Source organism: Stigmatopora argus, chromosome 20 (assembly GCF_051989625.1).
Source record: "Stigmatopora argus isolate UIUO_Sarg chromosome 20, RoL_Sarg_1.0, whole genome shotgun sequence".
In the NCBI taxonomy this organism is placed as follows: domain Eukaryota; kingdom Metazoa; phylum Chordata; class Actinopteri; order Syngnathiformes; family Syngnathidae; genus Stigmatopora; species Stigmatopora argus.
The window spans coordinates 11,935,529-11,952,302 of record NC_135406.1 but is presented as its reverse complement, the minus strand read 5'-3'; the positions used below and the strand labels follow the sequence as shown (position 1 = coordinate 11,952,302).

The 16,774-nt window shown below is 41.9% G+C and overlaps 1 protein-coding gene across 1 annotated transcript; it reads right to left on the bottom strand.

The window, feature by feature from the left end:
* Positions 1-879: 879 nt before the first annotated feature.
* Positions 880-15,635, bottom strand: LOC144066164 (uncharacterized). Its single transcript, XM_077589509.1, has 3 exons — positions 15,329-15,635; positions 14,823-15,022; positions 880-6,181 (listed from the first exon to the last, which is right to left on the bottom strand). The coding sequence occupies exons 1-3, from the start codon at positions 15,633-15,635 to the stop codon at positions 4,643-4,645; spliced, it is 2,046 nt and encodes a 681-aa protein (XP_077445635.1). The 3' UTR covers positions 880-4,642.
* Between the last annotated feature and the right edge of the window lie 1,139 nt (positions 15,636-16,774).

The following is a 16,774-nucleotide window of genomic DNA, read 5'->3' as shown; positions in this document are numbered from 1 at the left end:
AACTTATCGTTGTGATTGTACATTGCTTTCACCTGTGGTCGCCTCCCATGTGTGTCACCCACCTGTTTTCCATGTCTCGTCAACCCATGCCTTACTGCGTCCTGCGGCTTTTTGTCCATTTTATTTTTTGGGGGTGTAATTTTGTGCTCAGGTTTTCAGTTTGCTTTTTGTGTTTTTAATTAAAACTCTATGTATACCGTAATGATTGTATTGACTCACTACTAGTGATGGGTTTGTGAGCATCACTTGTCGTTTACATACAGTGACCCACTGCTTCACAGAATACTGACACCTGATGGACTGATGGTCACAATCTGTTCCAGCTGCTGCCCTCTGGCAGATGCTATAGGTCCCACAAAGCACGGACAAATAGGCTTAAGGACAGTTTTTTCCCCACATCCATCAGAAATCTAAACTCGCGCTAACATAACACACATTCCCCTCTGCGGTATATGAACAGATGTTTGGTTGGTGATCTGCCTCCTACTAGCTGACTGAGGAAAGGTAAGTGGAAGACAGTGAGAGGTAAGCGAGAGGTAAGCGACCTGTATCCTCAACAGCGGAATGACAAATTACAAGTCCGTAACTTACACTTATTAGGTCTTTTGCCAATTAAACGTAGCTTATGGAGAAGCACCATCAATTTCGTCACACGCAGTTTCTGCGTGTGATGACAAGTAGGCTTTTGTGTTGTGATAATGATGTCCGATTATTATTGTCAGTCACCGTCATTTCCATGTGGCTCCTTAGAAATGATGCCGGCTTTGGCAAAAGCTCGCCCTGTTAGACGTAGTTTTAGCACCTATCCATAATTCCCTAACTCAGTCTGATCCCATCTAACAACTTGTGCGTGTTCAGCATCGAAGGAAGAGACCAGGGTTTGCACGTTACTCCACAGATAATTTATTCCTGATATTGATCTTTACAGAGCTCCGGGTCCCTTTCCCAAATATAAAACCAGCTGAGCATCGCCGTGCTTCAGTGGAGGATGAAAGAGACTAAAGTCCAAACCCGCGTTTGCCCAATTATAGTATAACAAAGATGAATATTCATTCGCTGAGTTTAATGATATGTGGACTGTCCCACGACGTTCTGCAGGGGTGTCCTCTCCTAGAATCTGCTTGTCCGTGAATCGACGTCTGGCCTGGTTGCCCTCTCCGCAGGGATTCCTTTGTCTCTGGTTTCATCTGGACCACTTATCACCGACCACACCTTGAAGCAGAAACTCAGACAAAAGACCTTTTGTTCATTGTAATTGAGTTGAGAACAATAGTTTTAATCCTACTCTGGTACTATATCAAAATGAAACAGCTACAATAAAATGAAGGAGTAAAGTATGTCATATTCTTCAGCCCAGGCGGCCACAATTCATTTGCAAATGGTAGCTAGCTAGTAACTAGCTAGTAGCTAGCGTAACTAGTATTCCAAGGCTGTCTTCCATGCTTCGCAAATGTGTTGATGCCGATCGTCAGGCCACAATTCGTTCACAAATAGTAGCTAGCTAGTAGCTAGCGTAACTAGTATTCCAAGGCTGTCTTCCATGCTTCGCAACTGTGTTGATGCCGATCACCAGGCCACAATTCGTTCACAAATACAGTGGTACCTCGTCACACAACCGCTCGTCATAAAAAATTCTCGTCTTATGACGGAAATTTCGATCGAATAATTCGCCCGTCAGGCGATCAAAATTTCGTGATGCGACCAAGCTTTTTTGCATATCTTTCGTGTATAACAATATCTACGAGCACTGAACGATTAATTCAGACGAGTTTTTCGTCCTACGCATCGACCAGGAAACGCACAACGCGCATGCGCGGGCAAAAAGAGGGCTTTCTGGGTAATGAAGTATACTCGTGCACACAACGCCGATAGGCAATGGCACTCTTTCTCAGAATGAAACTTCATTACCCACAATCAATACGTGGCTAAGCTGAGCTGTTGCATTTCCTGTTATTTTTATTATCTAATACAAGGAGTATTATATTACTTCTCATTCGCTGCTCCTAAGAACATCAGCGGCACCGGCTCGCAATTCCCTCTTTGTAATATTTCTGGTCGCAACTCTCTCTCTCTCATAGGCGCTGTTCAAAGCGGTTGCAACCAGAGCCATTTCAACGAGGGAGTTGCGAGCCGGTCTTTATGAGCAGCGGAGCGATTGCTAAAATGTACTACAAGACTATTTCTCGTTGGCAAGTGGTCGTGGGTTATCCTATTGTGAGGACATTTGTGTGAATCATTTTCGGAATACAGACGCTCCCCTACTTACGAACATACGACTTACGAACAACGGTACATACAAACATGCCTGCAAATTGCGTTTATGTCGAAAAATGTTCGTAAGTTCGATTTTGTATTTTTTTCCGAGTAGTGCTTCTTTCCGCCGCTAATACACCTGGCGCTGTGAGGGCTCAGCTCACCCGGCATCTACCTTCTTCGTTGCAATGCGGAAGTGCGTGAACGTATCTCCAGTGCGCAAAGAACCTTTTTCAATTGTATCATTAAATATCTCGTGCATCCATTATTGAATATGGTTGGGAAAAAGCGAAAGGCTTCAATTGAGGGAGTTGCAAGGAAGAGGCAAGCCATTTCATTTGAAACGAGTGACAATAATAACGAAGCTTGATGCCCGTGAGAGTGGTGAGCGTTGCACATATACAACTTGAATCGTTCGACCATCAGTACCATTTATAAACAGAAAGATCGAGCAGCAGGACCCAAATATTGAACGTTGCACAAAGTTTGCAAATCAATTGAATGATGCCATACAGTGCTACCGCATCATTTATGATGAAAAAAGAAGAAAACTGTGCAATCGTCGTTAGATCGCTTCTTTTGGACAGTTTCTAATACATAAATCTCTCTCTCTCTCTCTCTATATATATATATATATATATATATATATATATATATATATACAGTACTGTACATATTCTCTCCATTTTATTAAATGTTTTTTTCAGTACAAACCAATGCATGTTACTTATACAAGCCTTAAACATACAAATGCACTTATATAAACCTTATACCAATATACTTATATAGGCCTTAAACATAAATTGTAATACAAAATATAGCACTGAATCAACTTACAAACAAATTCAACTTATGAACAATCGCTCGGAACCTAACTCGTTCGTAAGTAGGGGAGCGTCTGTATTTTGAAGGGAATACGTAGTACAACAGCAAACAGCCCATCGATAGCGAACGTGAGGGTGGAGGCGTGGCAAACCGCCAACCCGGAAAACGAAGGTAACAAAAGATTACAACAAAATTAGATTTCAGTTTTGTGTAAAGTTACATTAAACGTATGTTTGAGTGTCTGTGTATATTAATCCAAGTTAATTTAAATTTGTTTGTTCCGTTTACGAGTGCGTTGTCGTGGGAAAAAAACGAACCCCCCCCACGCCCCCAAACGTCTCTGTCTCCCGTCGGCGAAATCTGCCCAATTTTAGTTAGATTAAACACATTTTATTACTATTAAACTACTAGTTATGTGTTACTTTGTTAATAGATGGCGAATTAGAAGAAATAAAACATTTTTTCCAATCCAATATCCTGTTTTTGGGGTTTTTTCAGAGTTGGAACGAATTAATGTGTTTCCCATTCATTTCAATGGGAAACGTCCGCTGGAGTTACGAGAATCTCATCATACGATTTCAGTCCCGGAATGGATTAAGATCGTATGTCGAGGTACCACTGTATATATATATGTATATGTATGTGTGTGTATGTGTGTGTATGTGTGTGTATGTGTGTGTATGTGTGTGTATGTGTGTGTATGTGTGTATGTGTGTATGTGTGTATGTGTGTATGTGTGTATGTGTGTATGTGTGTATGTGTGTATGTGTGTATGTGTGAATGTGTGTATGTGTGTATGTGTGTATGTGTGAATGTGTGTATGTGTGTATGTGTGTATGTGTGTATGTGTGTATGTGTGTATGTGTGTATGTGTGTATGTGTGTATGTGTGTATGTGTGTATGTGTGTATGTGTGTATGTATATATATATATATATATATATATATATGAAGAATGTAGTTTACAAAGCTAATAGAAAATTCTGAAGATTAAATGAAATAAAACAAAATTTGACTTGTTTTTCTCTTTTTCAAACAGAGACAAATTCACAGCAGACAAATTATATCAACATGATTCAAAAATGACACGGGGGATTCTCGTCATTTTTGCCAATTAATAGATAACATACACACACACGTTTGTTTCTTTTAAGTCTTATGAATAAATCCTTGGCAACAAACTTAGTATTATGAATTAATAAGTATTTTTAACCAATGTGTTGAACCACAAATTGAGCAAAGAAAGGGCTTTTCGCCACTGCGGGTTGTTAAGTCTTCTTTTCAGGTTCCTTTCTGAGAAAATGTTGGAAAATTAACTGCACCTGGAAAAGGTTTTTGAATTGTGTAGCTTTTTAATTGGGCTGTAGTAGCGAATCTGTGGCCACAGACTGAGCAGGAAATTGTTTTTTCACCAGTGTGGGTTCTTATGTGGGTTTTTATCGTTCCCTTATCTGCAAATGTTTTACCACAAACTGAACACGAAAATGACCAGCGTGGATTCTTGTGTTTTTGGAAATCTTGCTTTTGAGAAAAGGCTTTACCACAAACTGCACACGAGAATGGCTTTTAACCTGTGTGTGTTCTTGCATGACTAATTAGGCTTCCATTCCGTGTGAATCTTTGACCACAAACTGAACACGAAAATGGTTTTTCACCAGTGTGGGTTCTTGTGTGCCTTTTTAAGTGTCCCTTCTCTGTAAATCTTTTACCACAAACTGAACACGAAAATGGTTTTTCACCAGTGTGGGTTCTTGCGTGCCTTTTTAAGTGTTGCTTTTGAGAAAAGGCTTTACCGCAAACTGAACACGAAAATGTTTTTTCACCAGTGTGGGTTCTTGTGTGTATTTGTAAAACTGTCTCATGAGAAAAGGCTTTACCACAAACTGAACACGAAAATGGTTTTTCACCAGTGTGGTTTCTTGTGTGCCTTTTTAAGTTTCCCTTCTCTGTAAATCTTTTACCACAAACTGAACACGAAAATGGTTTTTCACCCGAGTGTGTTCTCGTGTGACTTTTTAAGTTTCGCTGGTGTGTAAATCTTTGACCACAAACTGAACACGAAAATGGTTTTTCACCAGTGTGGGTTCTTGTGTGCCTTTTTAAGGTCCCCTTCTCTGTAAATCTTTTACCACAAACTGAACACGAAAATGGTTTTTTACCCGTGTGTGTTCTTGCATGAATAGTTAAGATGTTCTTGTTTGTAAATGTTTTACCACAAACTGAACACGAAAATGGTTTTTCACCAGTGTGGGTTCTTATGTGCCCTTTTAAGGTTCTCTTCTCTGTAAATCGTTTACCACAAACTGAACACGAAAATGGTTTTTCACCAGTGTGTGTTCTTGCATGAATAATTAAGGTTCCCTTCTCTGTAAATCTTTTACCACAAACTGAGCATGAAAATGGTTTGTCACCTGTGTGTCTTCTTGCATGAATTATTAAGTTTCCCTTCTGTGTGAATGTTTGACCACAAAGTGAACACGAAAATGTTTTTTCACCAGTGTGGGTTCTTGTGTGTATTTTTAAGCTTCCTTTCTCTGTAAATCTTTTACCGCAAACTGAGCATGAAAATGGTTTGTCACCTGTGTGTGTTCTTGCATGACTAATTAAGTGTCCCTTCTGTGTGAATCTTTGACTACAAACTGAGCACGCAAATGATTTTTCACCAGTGTGGGTTCTTGTGTGCCTTTTTAAGGTTTTCTTCTCTGTAAATCGTTTACCACAAACTGAACACGAAAATGGTTTGTCACCTATGTGTGTTCTTGCATGAATATTTAAGTTTCTCTTGTGTGTAAATGTTTTACCACAAACTGTACATGATAAGGGTTTCTCCCAAGTGTGGCTCCTCATGTGAGTTTTCAAAGTAGACTTTTTCACAAAGGTTTTTCCACACTGAGAGCATTTCCAGAGTTTGCCGTCCTTAAGACCTTCATTGTCATAAAGCAAGTCTTCGCTTTCTGATAACGGAGCAATTAAATTGTCTGCTTGCCCTTCTGCTGAGCTGCCGTTCGGAGTCTCCGCCCCTCTGTCGGCCACGCCCAGATAATCTTCACTCTTGAAAGGCTCACCAGTTGACACAGTGACATCTTCTTTCTCCTTCTTGATTTGCTGTTGAGGGAACTCTGGCTCCTCCTCTTTAATTTGGGGTAACTTTAAGGTGTGTGCAGGCTCCGCCCCTCTGCTGGTCACGCCCAGATCCTCTTCCCTCTTCAGGTTTTCACCAAGTGACCAGGTGACATCATCTCCCTCCTTCTTGATTGGAAGTCGCTCGTCTCTCATTTGTTGTTGAGGGAACTGTGGCTCCTCCCCTTTGATTTGGGGGAGCTCAAGTTCCTTTTTAAGGCCAACAGACTCTTTCCCATCAGGACCAAGATATTCTCTGAAACCTGCAAAGACACGAAAATAAATGATATGTTTCATAATCTGTCTATCCAAAGAGAAGTCCTTTAGGTTAGACTGGGAATGTAAAGTCTTATACTTATATTGGCGGTGGTTAGGCTCGTAACATGACATTAACTTGAAATTTAACTGAAATCAACTCAAATGACTATACACACCCACACATATTTGACCACCATCTAAATAAGCTCGTATCTCCAATTTGTTTCATTTCTCAAGGAAAAAAATGGCTCCGAATTTAGCTCGTATCTCAAATTTCCCGTAAAATGGGACACCCGTATGTCAACGTTTTCCGGTAATATGCTGGCTGCCACAGCAAATGTTTAATTAACAAGGAATAATTATAGCACTCGCGGGTGACCCGCATTGTAATCAACAGTTTGAGGAAAACAGAGTTCACCTTTAAAATTAAAGTACAATTAAGAGCACACCAACACATTTCAATGTATAAAAATGTGTTGTTTTATTAAACCCAAAGGATTCTTTAATCTCATCTCATTTTCTGAACCGCTTTATCCTCATCAGAGTCGGGGGGGGTGTTGGTGCTGGAGCCTATCCCAGCTGACTTTGGGCCAGAGGCGGAGGGGGGGGTTTGGGGGGGGGGGGGGGTTGGGGGGGGGGGCACCCTGAATTGTTGGCCAGCCAATCGCAGGGCACAACAAGACAGACAACCATTCACACTCACACTCATACCTAGGAGCAATTTAGTGTCGAATCAGCCTACCATGTCTTTACAATGTGGGAGGAAGCCGGAGTACCTGGAGAAAACCCACACGCGACAAAATAAAAAGGTAATTAAAAAAAAAAAACCTTTCTATAAATGGTCATTTTTTAAAGAAACTGATACTTTACTATACATCAGGGGTCACCAAACTACGGCCCGCGGGCCGGATACGGCCCGCCGGCACATTTGGGCCGGCCCTCTGAACAATACCAGATACGCTATCGGATTTTTTTCCTATTTGGCCTTGAAGACTGGGACGTTTTAATCTTGTGTTTGGTTCATTGCACCCCTGCTGAGTCCACAAATCATCCCAGTGAAGCGGGCCTTCGCATTGCTTCTTTGGTGACATGCGCGGGGAGAGTGTTTCCCTTTGATGCATGGGGCACTTCCACCGTTGCATGCGCGAGCAGAGTGTTAGCGAGACATCTGGACGATCGCAGGTGAGGGCGGAGCCCTGGGGCCATCGCTATTGCGATGCTATTCAAGCATATAAAAACTGTGCAACCTGAACTTGTTTGAGAACGGAATAATGGCGAAAAGGTGAGTTAAGAGAAAAATTGATTCAGAATGCAGGGTATTTAACCTGCAGTGGACAAACGATTATTATTTTTTTCAATGCAAAGAAAAGGCTGTTTGTCTCATCTGTCAAGAGACGGTGGCAGTATTCAAAGAATACAATCTTCGCCGGCACTATGAATCCCGTCACAAAGACAAGTACGATAGTGTGCAAGGCCAAATACGAGCAGACAAACTCTCAAAGCTAAAAGTTGGACTATTATCTCAGCAGACTACATTTCTACGCCAAGCTCAGCTGAACCAGGCATCCGTTTGGGCCAGCTTTCGGGTTGCTAAACTGATAGCAAGCAATGGTAAGCCTTTCACTGACGGAGAGTTTTTTAAGAAATGTATGGATGTTGTCGTGGAGGAAGTCTGTCCCGAGAAGAAAGATGCATTTAATGCCGTAAGTCTGTCGGTGAGTACAATGACCAGACATGTTGAATAAATCGGGAGTAATGTATATGCCCAGCTGCAGCAGAAGACGAAAGAATTTGACTCTTTTTCATTAGCACTGGATGAAAGCACGGACGTGCAAGACACACCGCAACTGCTCATTTTTATTCGTGGAGTTAGCGCAAACTTTGAGATTTGCTAGGATCTGGCAGCCCTCCAAAGTCTCAAAGGGACTACAACGGGAGAGGATATTTTTGACAAAGTGTGCCAAACCATGGAGAAGTTGGACCTGGACTGGTCAAAGCTAGCTAGCATCACGACTGACGGGGCTCCTAGCATGGTGGCCGAAACTCGCGGTCTAATAATGGGACGCATGAACCGGGAGTTGGAAAAAAGGGGTCTCACCGCCCCGCTACGAGTCCACTGCCGAATTCACCAGCAAGCTCTGTGCCGCAAAATGTTGACGTGGGATTCTGTAATGACGGTTGTGGTGTCGTGCATAAACTTCAGAGCAAAGGGAGAAGATTGTGTATGGCACAACAGAAAGTTAATGTTCCATGGCTTTTTTTTTTCTATGAAGAACCCAGAGAGAGTTATTTAGTTATTATTTATTTCATGAATAGTGTTATTTCCTGTTTTTTCTGTGAAGAACTCAGAGAGGGTTATTTAGTTATTATTTATTTCATTAATAGTGTTATTATTTGTTTCCTGACTTTTTCTGTAAAGAACCTGGAAAGGGTTATTTGGTTATGTGTGGCTTTCTGGAAAACAATAAAAAATGTAAGCTCCCCTACGATCGATCGTCACACTTTTTCTGTTACAAACTGACACCGGCCCCCCATCGGAGAAGGGAAAAGTTATGTGGCCCTCACAGGAAAAAGTTTGGGGACCCCTGCTATACATGGTCTTTTTATTATTAAAAAAACCCTTACTATGCAAGTCTTTGGAGTGTGGGAGGAAAACCGGAGTATCTGGAGGAAACCCACACAGGCCTGGGAAGAACATGCAAACTCCACACAGGTGGACTTGACCTGGATTTGAACCTAGGACCTGAGAGCTGTGAGGCCGATGCGCTAACCACTCGCTCCTCTGGGCCGGTTTTCACATTTTTATGAATTTATAATTTTAAAAAAATCTCCAGTGCTGAGTCCTAGTAGCAAGCGGAAGACATGGGAGTTGCTTCCGCTTGAAAAATTATTTAAAAAATAAACATTTTCCCCAGAAAAATCTGCGATGTAGTGAAATGCTGAGGGATTACTGTACTTGAATATGCAATTGCAGCGCACAAAAAAGCACTTCTACAATTACCATTAAGCCTTAATGATGAAGGGAATATATAGATATAAAAATGGACCCACCTTCTATTCTGTGAAGGCTAACTTTTGCATGGATTATTTTGCAAAATGTCGAGTTTTCCTCGTGGAACTTTGCTGCTCTTTTCCCACACGTAAATTCTGATGGAGACGCCATTGATAGCTGCTAGCTAGGCTAAGTTAAAGAGGGCGCAAAGCTTCAAAGTTCTTCGACGACTTGAAGAGTTGATCCTTTGATATATGCTAACAGGCTGAGCTAAAGTAGGCCGCAAAGCTTCAACGAGGTCTTGAAAATGATTTTGGCTGATATTTAAGGTCATAAAGTAGCTTATGCTAGACACGTCGGGGACCCATAGGTTAAACTAGGTGGCGAAAACTGCGCATGCGCGGTGTCAGCGTCACTTCCTCCGATTTATAAATGTAAGAGAGTCGGAAATAGGAAATAATTAATCTTCCCAAAGATTCCCAACTGTATTTTATTTATTTTACTTATTTTATTTATTTTATTTATGTTTTATTTGACCAATTGCTGCGAGTGTAATTTGTATTTGACGTATCGTCTCAAATGTGAATACAGTGGTACCTCGAGATACGAGCTTAATCCGTTCCGGGACTGAGCTCGTATGACAAGTTACTCGTAACTCGAGGTAAAGTTTCCCATTGAAATGAATGGGAAACAATTTAATTCGTTCCAACTCTCTGAAAAAAACACCAAAAACAGGATATTGGATTGAAAAAAATGTTTTATTTCTTATAATTCGCCATATATTGACAAAGTAATAAATAACGAGTGGTTTAATAGAAATAAAGTGTTTAATCTAACTAAAATTGGGCGGATTTCGCCGAGGGGAGAGAGAGACGCACAAAAGGGGCGGGGGGCTTCGGTTTGTTTTCAACATGACGCACTCGTAAACAGAACAAACACTCCACCCTCACGTTCGCTATCCATGGGCTGTTTGCTGTCGTACTATTCCCTTCAAAATATTCCGAAAATGATGCACACAAATGTCCTCACAATCGGAGAACGCACGACCACTTGCCAACGAGCAGCAAGCAGTCTTATCAGCGATCGCCCCGCTGCTCATCTTCTTCTTCTTCTTCTTCTTTTTCACCTCAGGCGCCTGAGGATTACCCTCAGCAGCGCTAGGGCTGCCACTGGAACACGGATAAGTTCATCCAGGGAGTTGCCCAAGCCGCGATGGTAGCGTTCGGTCATTAAGGCCGGACAGCGGAGCCATAAGTGTTCAGACGACTCTGTTTCCTCGTCGCACAGGCGGCAGCGATCCGAGTTGGATTTCTCATGGGAGCTTACAGGGGCGCTGGCTAGCGGCTCCTTTTAGCTTGTAGCATCTGTGTTCGCGTCCCATCGAACGGCGCCTATGATAGAGTTGCTACCGGGGATACTTTTGCGAGCACGAGTATACTTCATTACCCAGAAAGCCCTCTTTTCACCGCGCATGCGCGTTGTGCGTTTCCTGGTCTGAATAGCTCATCCGGTGCTCGTAAATATTGTTATACACGAAAGATATGCCAAAAAAAATGCCATGGCAACCTGGCTTGGTCGCATCACGAAACTTTGACCGCATCACGGGCGAATTATTCGATCGAAATTTCCCCCGTAAGACGAGCATTCCGTATGACGAACGGTCGTATGACGAGGTACCACTGTAATTTCAATATTTTCATGAAATAAAGTTGCACATTAATCTTCAAATGTTCTGACATGTGGTTTGAGCAATAATTGTTTGCGCAGGTTTTAATTAAATTGAAAATTAAATTAAACATAAATAACGTCTCAAAAGGAGGCTTCGCAAAACGCGCATGCGCAGAGAAAAATCGTCCTTGATAATGGAGCTGTTGCTGTTTCGCCGATTGGCATCACGGGAGAAGTAGTTCTTCAATGAAACGGTTTGAACTCGCAGGAATCAGTCTCTTATTTAGGTAACGCTCTCTTGTGGTCAGGAGAAAATTTGTTTAATTTTAATTTCAGTATTCGTGGACATTATACACAATAATTAAGACACTGTCAATCACAAGTTATCGAGGAAGCGCAGAAATTATATGAGAAAATTTGCAATTTCTCAAAGGTCTCTTAAACCCAAAAGGAAAAGTTTGTTTTTTCTTTTATTAACATTATTCCCTCAATCTGGACCAACCACTAGATGTAAATTATATTTCTTGATTTTCCCATTTTTAACGAATATCTGCATTTTTTTCATCCTTATTTTTTCTTTTTGTGTTTTAGTTCAATGAGTATTTAGTAAAATGTAAAAATAACTATATAAAAATGTTTTCTGTTTTCCACTTTAATTTTGAACATAAAAACATATTTCGTTTCCTTTTGATATTAAATGATTAAAAGACATCTTCCCTCTGTAAGAAAAAAAAGAGGGAGGGAGGGAGGGAGGGAGAGAGGGAGTGGGAGGGAGGGAGGGAGGGAGGTCGGGAGGGAGGGAGGGAGAGAGGGAGTGGGAGGGAGGGAGCGGGAGAGAGCAAGAGAGCGAGAGAGAGAGATTAAATCGGATTTAAAGAACTGGATATAAAGCCTTAAATATTTTTCATAGATCTAAAACAATGTTTATTTGAGCTTTTATTTTCAATAAGGGAATAATCATTTGTTGAAAATATTTCTATATAGTTATTTTTACATTTTACAAAATACTTATTGAACTAAAACACAAAAGAACAAAATTGGAGGGAAAAATTGCAAATATTCGTTAAAAATGGGAAAATCAAGACATAATTTAAATCTAGTGGTTGGTCCGGATTAAGGGAATAATGTAAATAAAAGAAAAAACAAACTTTTCCTTTTGGATTTAAGACACCTTTGAGAAATTGCTATTTTTCTGATATAATTTCTTAAAATGTGCTTCTCCGATAACTTTTGATTGACAGTGTCTTAAATATTGTGTACAGTGTCCACGAATACTGAACTTAGAATGAAACAAATTTTCTCCTGACCACGAGAGAGCAGTACATAAATAAGAGTCTGATTCCTGCGAGTTCAAACCGTTTCAAGAACTACCTCTCCCGTGATGCCAATCGGCAAAACAGAACAGCACCATTATCAAGGGCGATTTTTTTTCTGCGCATGCGCGTTTTGCGACGCCTCCTTTTGAGACGCGATCTTCAAGTGATTTATGTTTAATTTAATTTTCAATTTAATTCAAACCTGCGCAAACATTTTTTTGCTCAAACCACATGTCAGAAAATTTGAATAATAATTATTTCCTATGTCCAAATCTCTTACATTTATGAACTTAATGCATCGTAGGAAGTGACGCTGACACCGCGCATGCCCAATTTTCGCCACCAAACTTAACCTATGGGTCCCCGTCGTGTCTAGCTTCAGCTCCTTTATGACCTTAAATATCAGCCAAAATCATTTTCAAGACCTCGTTGAAGCTTTGCAGGCTACTTTAGCTCAGTCGGTTAGCATATATCAAAGGAACAACTCTTCAAGTCGTCGAAGAACTTTGAAGCTTTGCGCCCTCTTTAACTTAGCCTAGCTAGCAGCTATCAATGGCGTCTCCATCAGAATTTACGTGTGGGAAAAGAGCAGCAAAGTTCCACGAGGAAAACTCGACATTTTGCAAAATAATGCATGCAAAAGTTGTCCTTCACAGACTAGAAGGTGGGTCCATTTTTATATCTATATATTTTCTAAACCATTAAGGCTTAATGGTAATTGTAGAAGTGCTATATCTGTGCAATGCAATTGCAAATTCAAGTACAGTAATACCTCAGCATTTCACTACATTGCGGATTTTTTATGGGGTAAATGTTTTTTATTTTTTTAAATTATTTTTCAAGCGGAAGCAACTCCCATGTCTTCCGCTTGCTACTATTACTCAACACTGAAGATTTTTATTTTATTTTAAGTTCTTAAAAATGTGAAAAGCGGCCCAGAGGAGCGAGTGATTAGCGCGTCGGCCTCCCAGCTCTGGGGTCCTGGGTTCAAATCACTGTTCCCTCTAAGCTGCGCGCGTGCGCAATTGCGCACTACTCTCGTCTTCTCTGCGCAGCAGCAATCCTATGGCGCGCAGTAAAAAAAAAATGAATGTTTTTATTTTATTTTTTTATTTTTTTACCCCTTTCTTCATGATGGCGCCGTTTAAGCCGCAACCAGTGGCAGTAGCTCTGTCCACTTATGTTTTTCGTGTTTTACAGCATGTTTTCCATGAAAAATTAGAGGGAACATTGACATGCACCTGCTTGTGGCAGGTGTGATACTGGTGTGCCCATAGCGAGCAATGATGATGTCGTGACCGGATGATTCGCCTAAAGACGTTTCGCCGACGGACGTTTGACAGACGGACAGGTCTCCGAATGAACGTTCGTTCAAACAGCGTTTAATGATTAAATACAAATACTAGTATTTGTATTTAATCATTAAACGCTGTTTTCAGCTGGATTTGACCGAATTTGAGAGCATTTTGAGCCGTTTGGCGAATGGACGTATATAGACGTTTTTTTGCCTCCATCGCGATATCATCACGACATTTTACCGAGGAATTCACTTCCCTGGGCTCGGTTCTAATGTCCAAAGAGCTCCAGTATTTGTATTTAATCATTAAATGCTGTTTTAGGATGGATTTGACCCGATTGCTGTCATTTTACGGCTCAGTTCTGCTACATCTGCCCGCCCAAGAGTGCTTATTCCCGGGCTGCCATTGATGGTAGACTAACATTGATTTTTACTATAATTTGGACAACACCGGCGGCGGGCCGGATTAAAAATCCTAACGGGCCGTATATGGCCCGCGGGCCAAGGTTGAAAAACTTGTACACACACGATCCGGGGGCGGGGCGAGCGCGCGAATCCCGTTTCGGCGAAACCTCCGTTCGGCCGAATGAACGTTCGGCGAAACCTCCGTTCGGCCGAATGAACGTTCGGCGGAACGTCCATTCGGCGACCTGCCCGTCTGTCAAACGTCCGTCGGCGAAACGTCTTTAGGCGAATCATCCGAGTACCGATGATGTCGCTCACACTGGTACTCAGTGCGCTCAGGGAGGTTGACTTTCTGCTCAGACCAACGAAAAATTAGAGGGAACATTGCTCTGCTCAGCCAGATTTATTGAAAATGACCCACAGCAAGATAATGACAGTTATTTTTTTCAACAGTTAACATTGTGTGCACTGTCACACACACACACATAAACTCTCAGTTAAAGCAAGTCCACAAACAAAAATATAACAATTTTCAATGACATTTTTCTCTTACTATGCTGCTTAGTGGGACTTCTGGCATTCCTTGTCCTGAACAATCCTCCTCAAATCTGGCTTGTATTCCGTTGTTGCCACTCGAAGCAACTCTTTCATATGAGTGTCAGTCAAAACAGATCGATGCTTTGATTTCACATGTTTCAGGGTGGAAAACACAGACTCGCAGACGTACGTTGACCCAAACATCGACAGGATCTTTAGCGCGGCTCGTTTGATGTTGGGGTATTTTTCCATCGGAACACGTTTCCAGAACTCAATGGTCCCTTCCTTGAAAACAGCTTTCAGTTGATCCTCCTCACAAAGATCAATCATCTCCAACTCCGCCGCAGCCTCATCTGTGACGAGCGGGATTTTCAAACAGTCCATTTCCGCATTAAATGGGTCGACAAGGAACGTAATCTGTGGTCTTTTCAGTTGTAGATCACGGAAGCGGGTCACAAAGCTTTCGTGCAAGTTTTCAATCAGCGTTGCATATCTGTCTCTTTTCTTTTTCAGGGCGGCACTGGTGACATGTTCACTGGCTTTCAGCAGAGTGGGAAAATGCGTTAAATCTTTTTTTTGAATTTGCGTCTTGAACAGTTTCGGTTTGTTGATAAACGCAAACACACATTGCACGAGGTCAGGCAGCATTTTTAACTTGCCTTGCAGGGTCAGGTTCAGTCTGTCCAAGTGCCACAGCATGTCGACCAAAAATGCCAGATCCATAATCCACTCGAGGTCCGAGAGCTCGGGATAGTCCTTGCCCTTCTCTTCCATGAACAGTTTCACGGCATCCAAAAGCTCAAAGAAGCGAGAGAGCACTTTGCCTTTTGACAGCCACCTCACAGTGCAGTGCAGCGGCAGGTCACCTGGAAGCCCTTGGTCCAGCTCAGCGATGAGACTCCTGAATTGCCTGTGGTTAAGCGCGTGTGTGCGGATGTAGTTCACGATTTCCATCACAGGCTTCATGACGTTGTCTGAATTCAATGATTTAGACACGAGTTGCTCCCTGTGGATGATGCAATGGAAATTCCAAAAGTCGGAAAATGTTTGATCAGTTTTACATAGCCCCACAAGCCCGTTCACGGATCCGATCATGGCCGGCGCTCCATCCGTGGGCCGTGGCTATTGCAGTTAGTTTTGCTATGGGCAGGTTCGCTTTTGCAAATGCAGCCATCATCGTTTCTTTCACATCTATGCCACGTGTTCTGTCTTTTAATGGCACAATATCAAGGAATTCTTCTTTGATCATACATTCGTTTGACACAGACCGTGCAAAAATTGCTAACTGAGGCTTGTCCTGTATGTCACAACTCTCATCCAATGCCACACTAAAATACTCACATGTTTGAAGGTCAGAGTGCAACTGTGATTCAATAGCAGTGTTAATGTCCGATATTCTGCGTTCAACAGTGTGGCGCGAGAGTTGGACATCTGATATGCTTCGTTTTAGTTTGTTGTCTTCAGGAGACAAGATTTCAACAGCGTCATTAAGGCATTTTTTTATGAAGTCCCCTTCACTGTATGGCTTTTTAGCCTGTGCGATGTTCCAAGCCAGTTGATATGAAGCAAAATTCTCCCACTCTGTTAAAAATGTCCTGTTCTCTTCTTCATATTTTCGTTTGGCTGTGCATTTTTTTCCTGCCATTTTGAGAGCGCTTGAAACAAATTATTTACAACTCAAATAATCTCGCGCGTTTGACATCACATCAGACGTTATTCTTCTTCTTTTCAATTCAAACTGGCTCACCTGGTCAGTGCGCCACCTAGTGTAAATGAATGGCAGCGCCAGCCAAGCATTTTTTAAGCTTGTCATGTGAAAGCCCCTGAAGCCCCGACGAGTGGATCCTCGAGTGCAGGTAACAGGCTAAACTAGCAGCTGTTTGACGGCTCGGACTACGTGCTGGGACCCTGTGTGTACTATTGATGAAGTTTGGTGCAATTCTGAGCATTACTTGTGGCTAATAGTGGCGTTTGCGGTCGGACAGTGGCTCCGTACAGCGCCGTATGTGGCGATAGTGCGGTATTTGCTGAAGTTGGTGGATCTCGTGAATCTAGCGGTCGGGTAAATTAATCTCTTGAATGGGGTTGTTACGGTGTGTTTGACC

Excerpts from the sequence above, each read along its gene's own strand:
- LOC144066164 (XM_077589509.1), bottom strand. The coding sequence starts at position 15,635 with ATGAAGCCTGTGATGGAAATCGTGAACTACATCCGCACACACGCGCTT. Across the intron at positions 15,023-15,328 it reads ACTGAACCTGACCCTGCAAG|ATGAGGCTGCGGCGGAGTTG; the intron begins GCAAGTTAAAAA and ends CGCTCGTCACAG. Across the intron at positions 6,182-14,822 it reads TGTTTTCCACCCTGAAACAT|CAAATCAAGAAGGAGAAAGA; the intron begins GTGAAATCAAAG and ends TTCCCTCAACAG.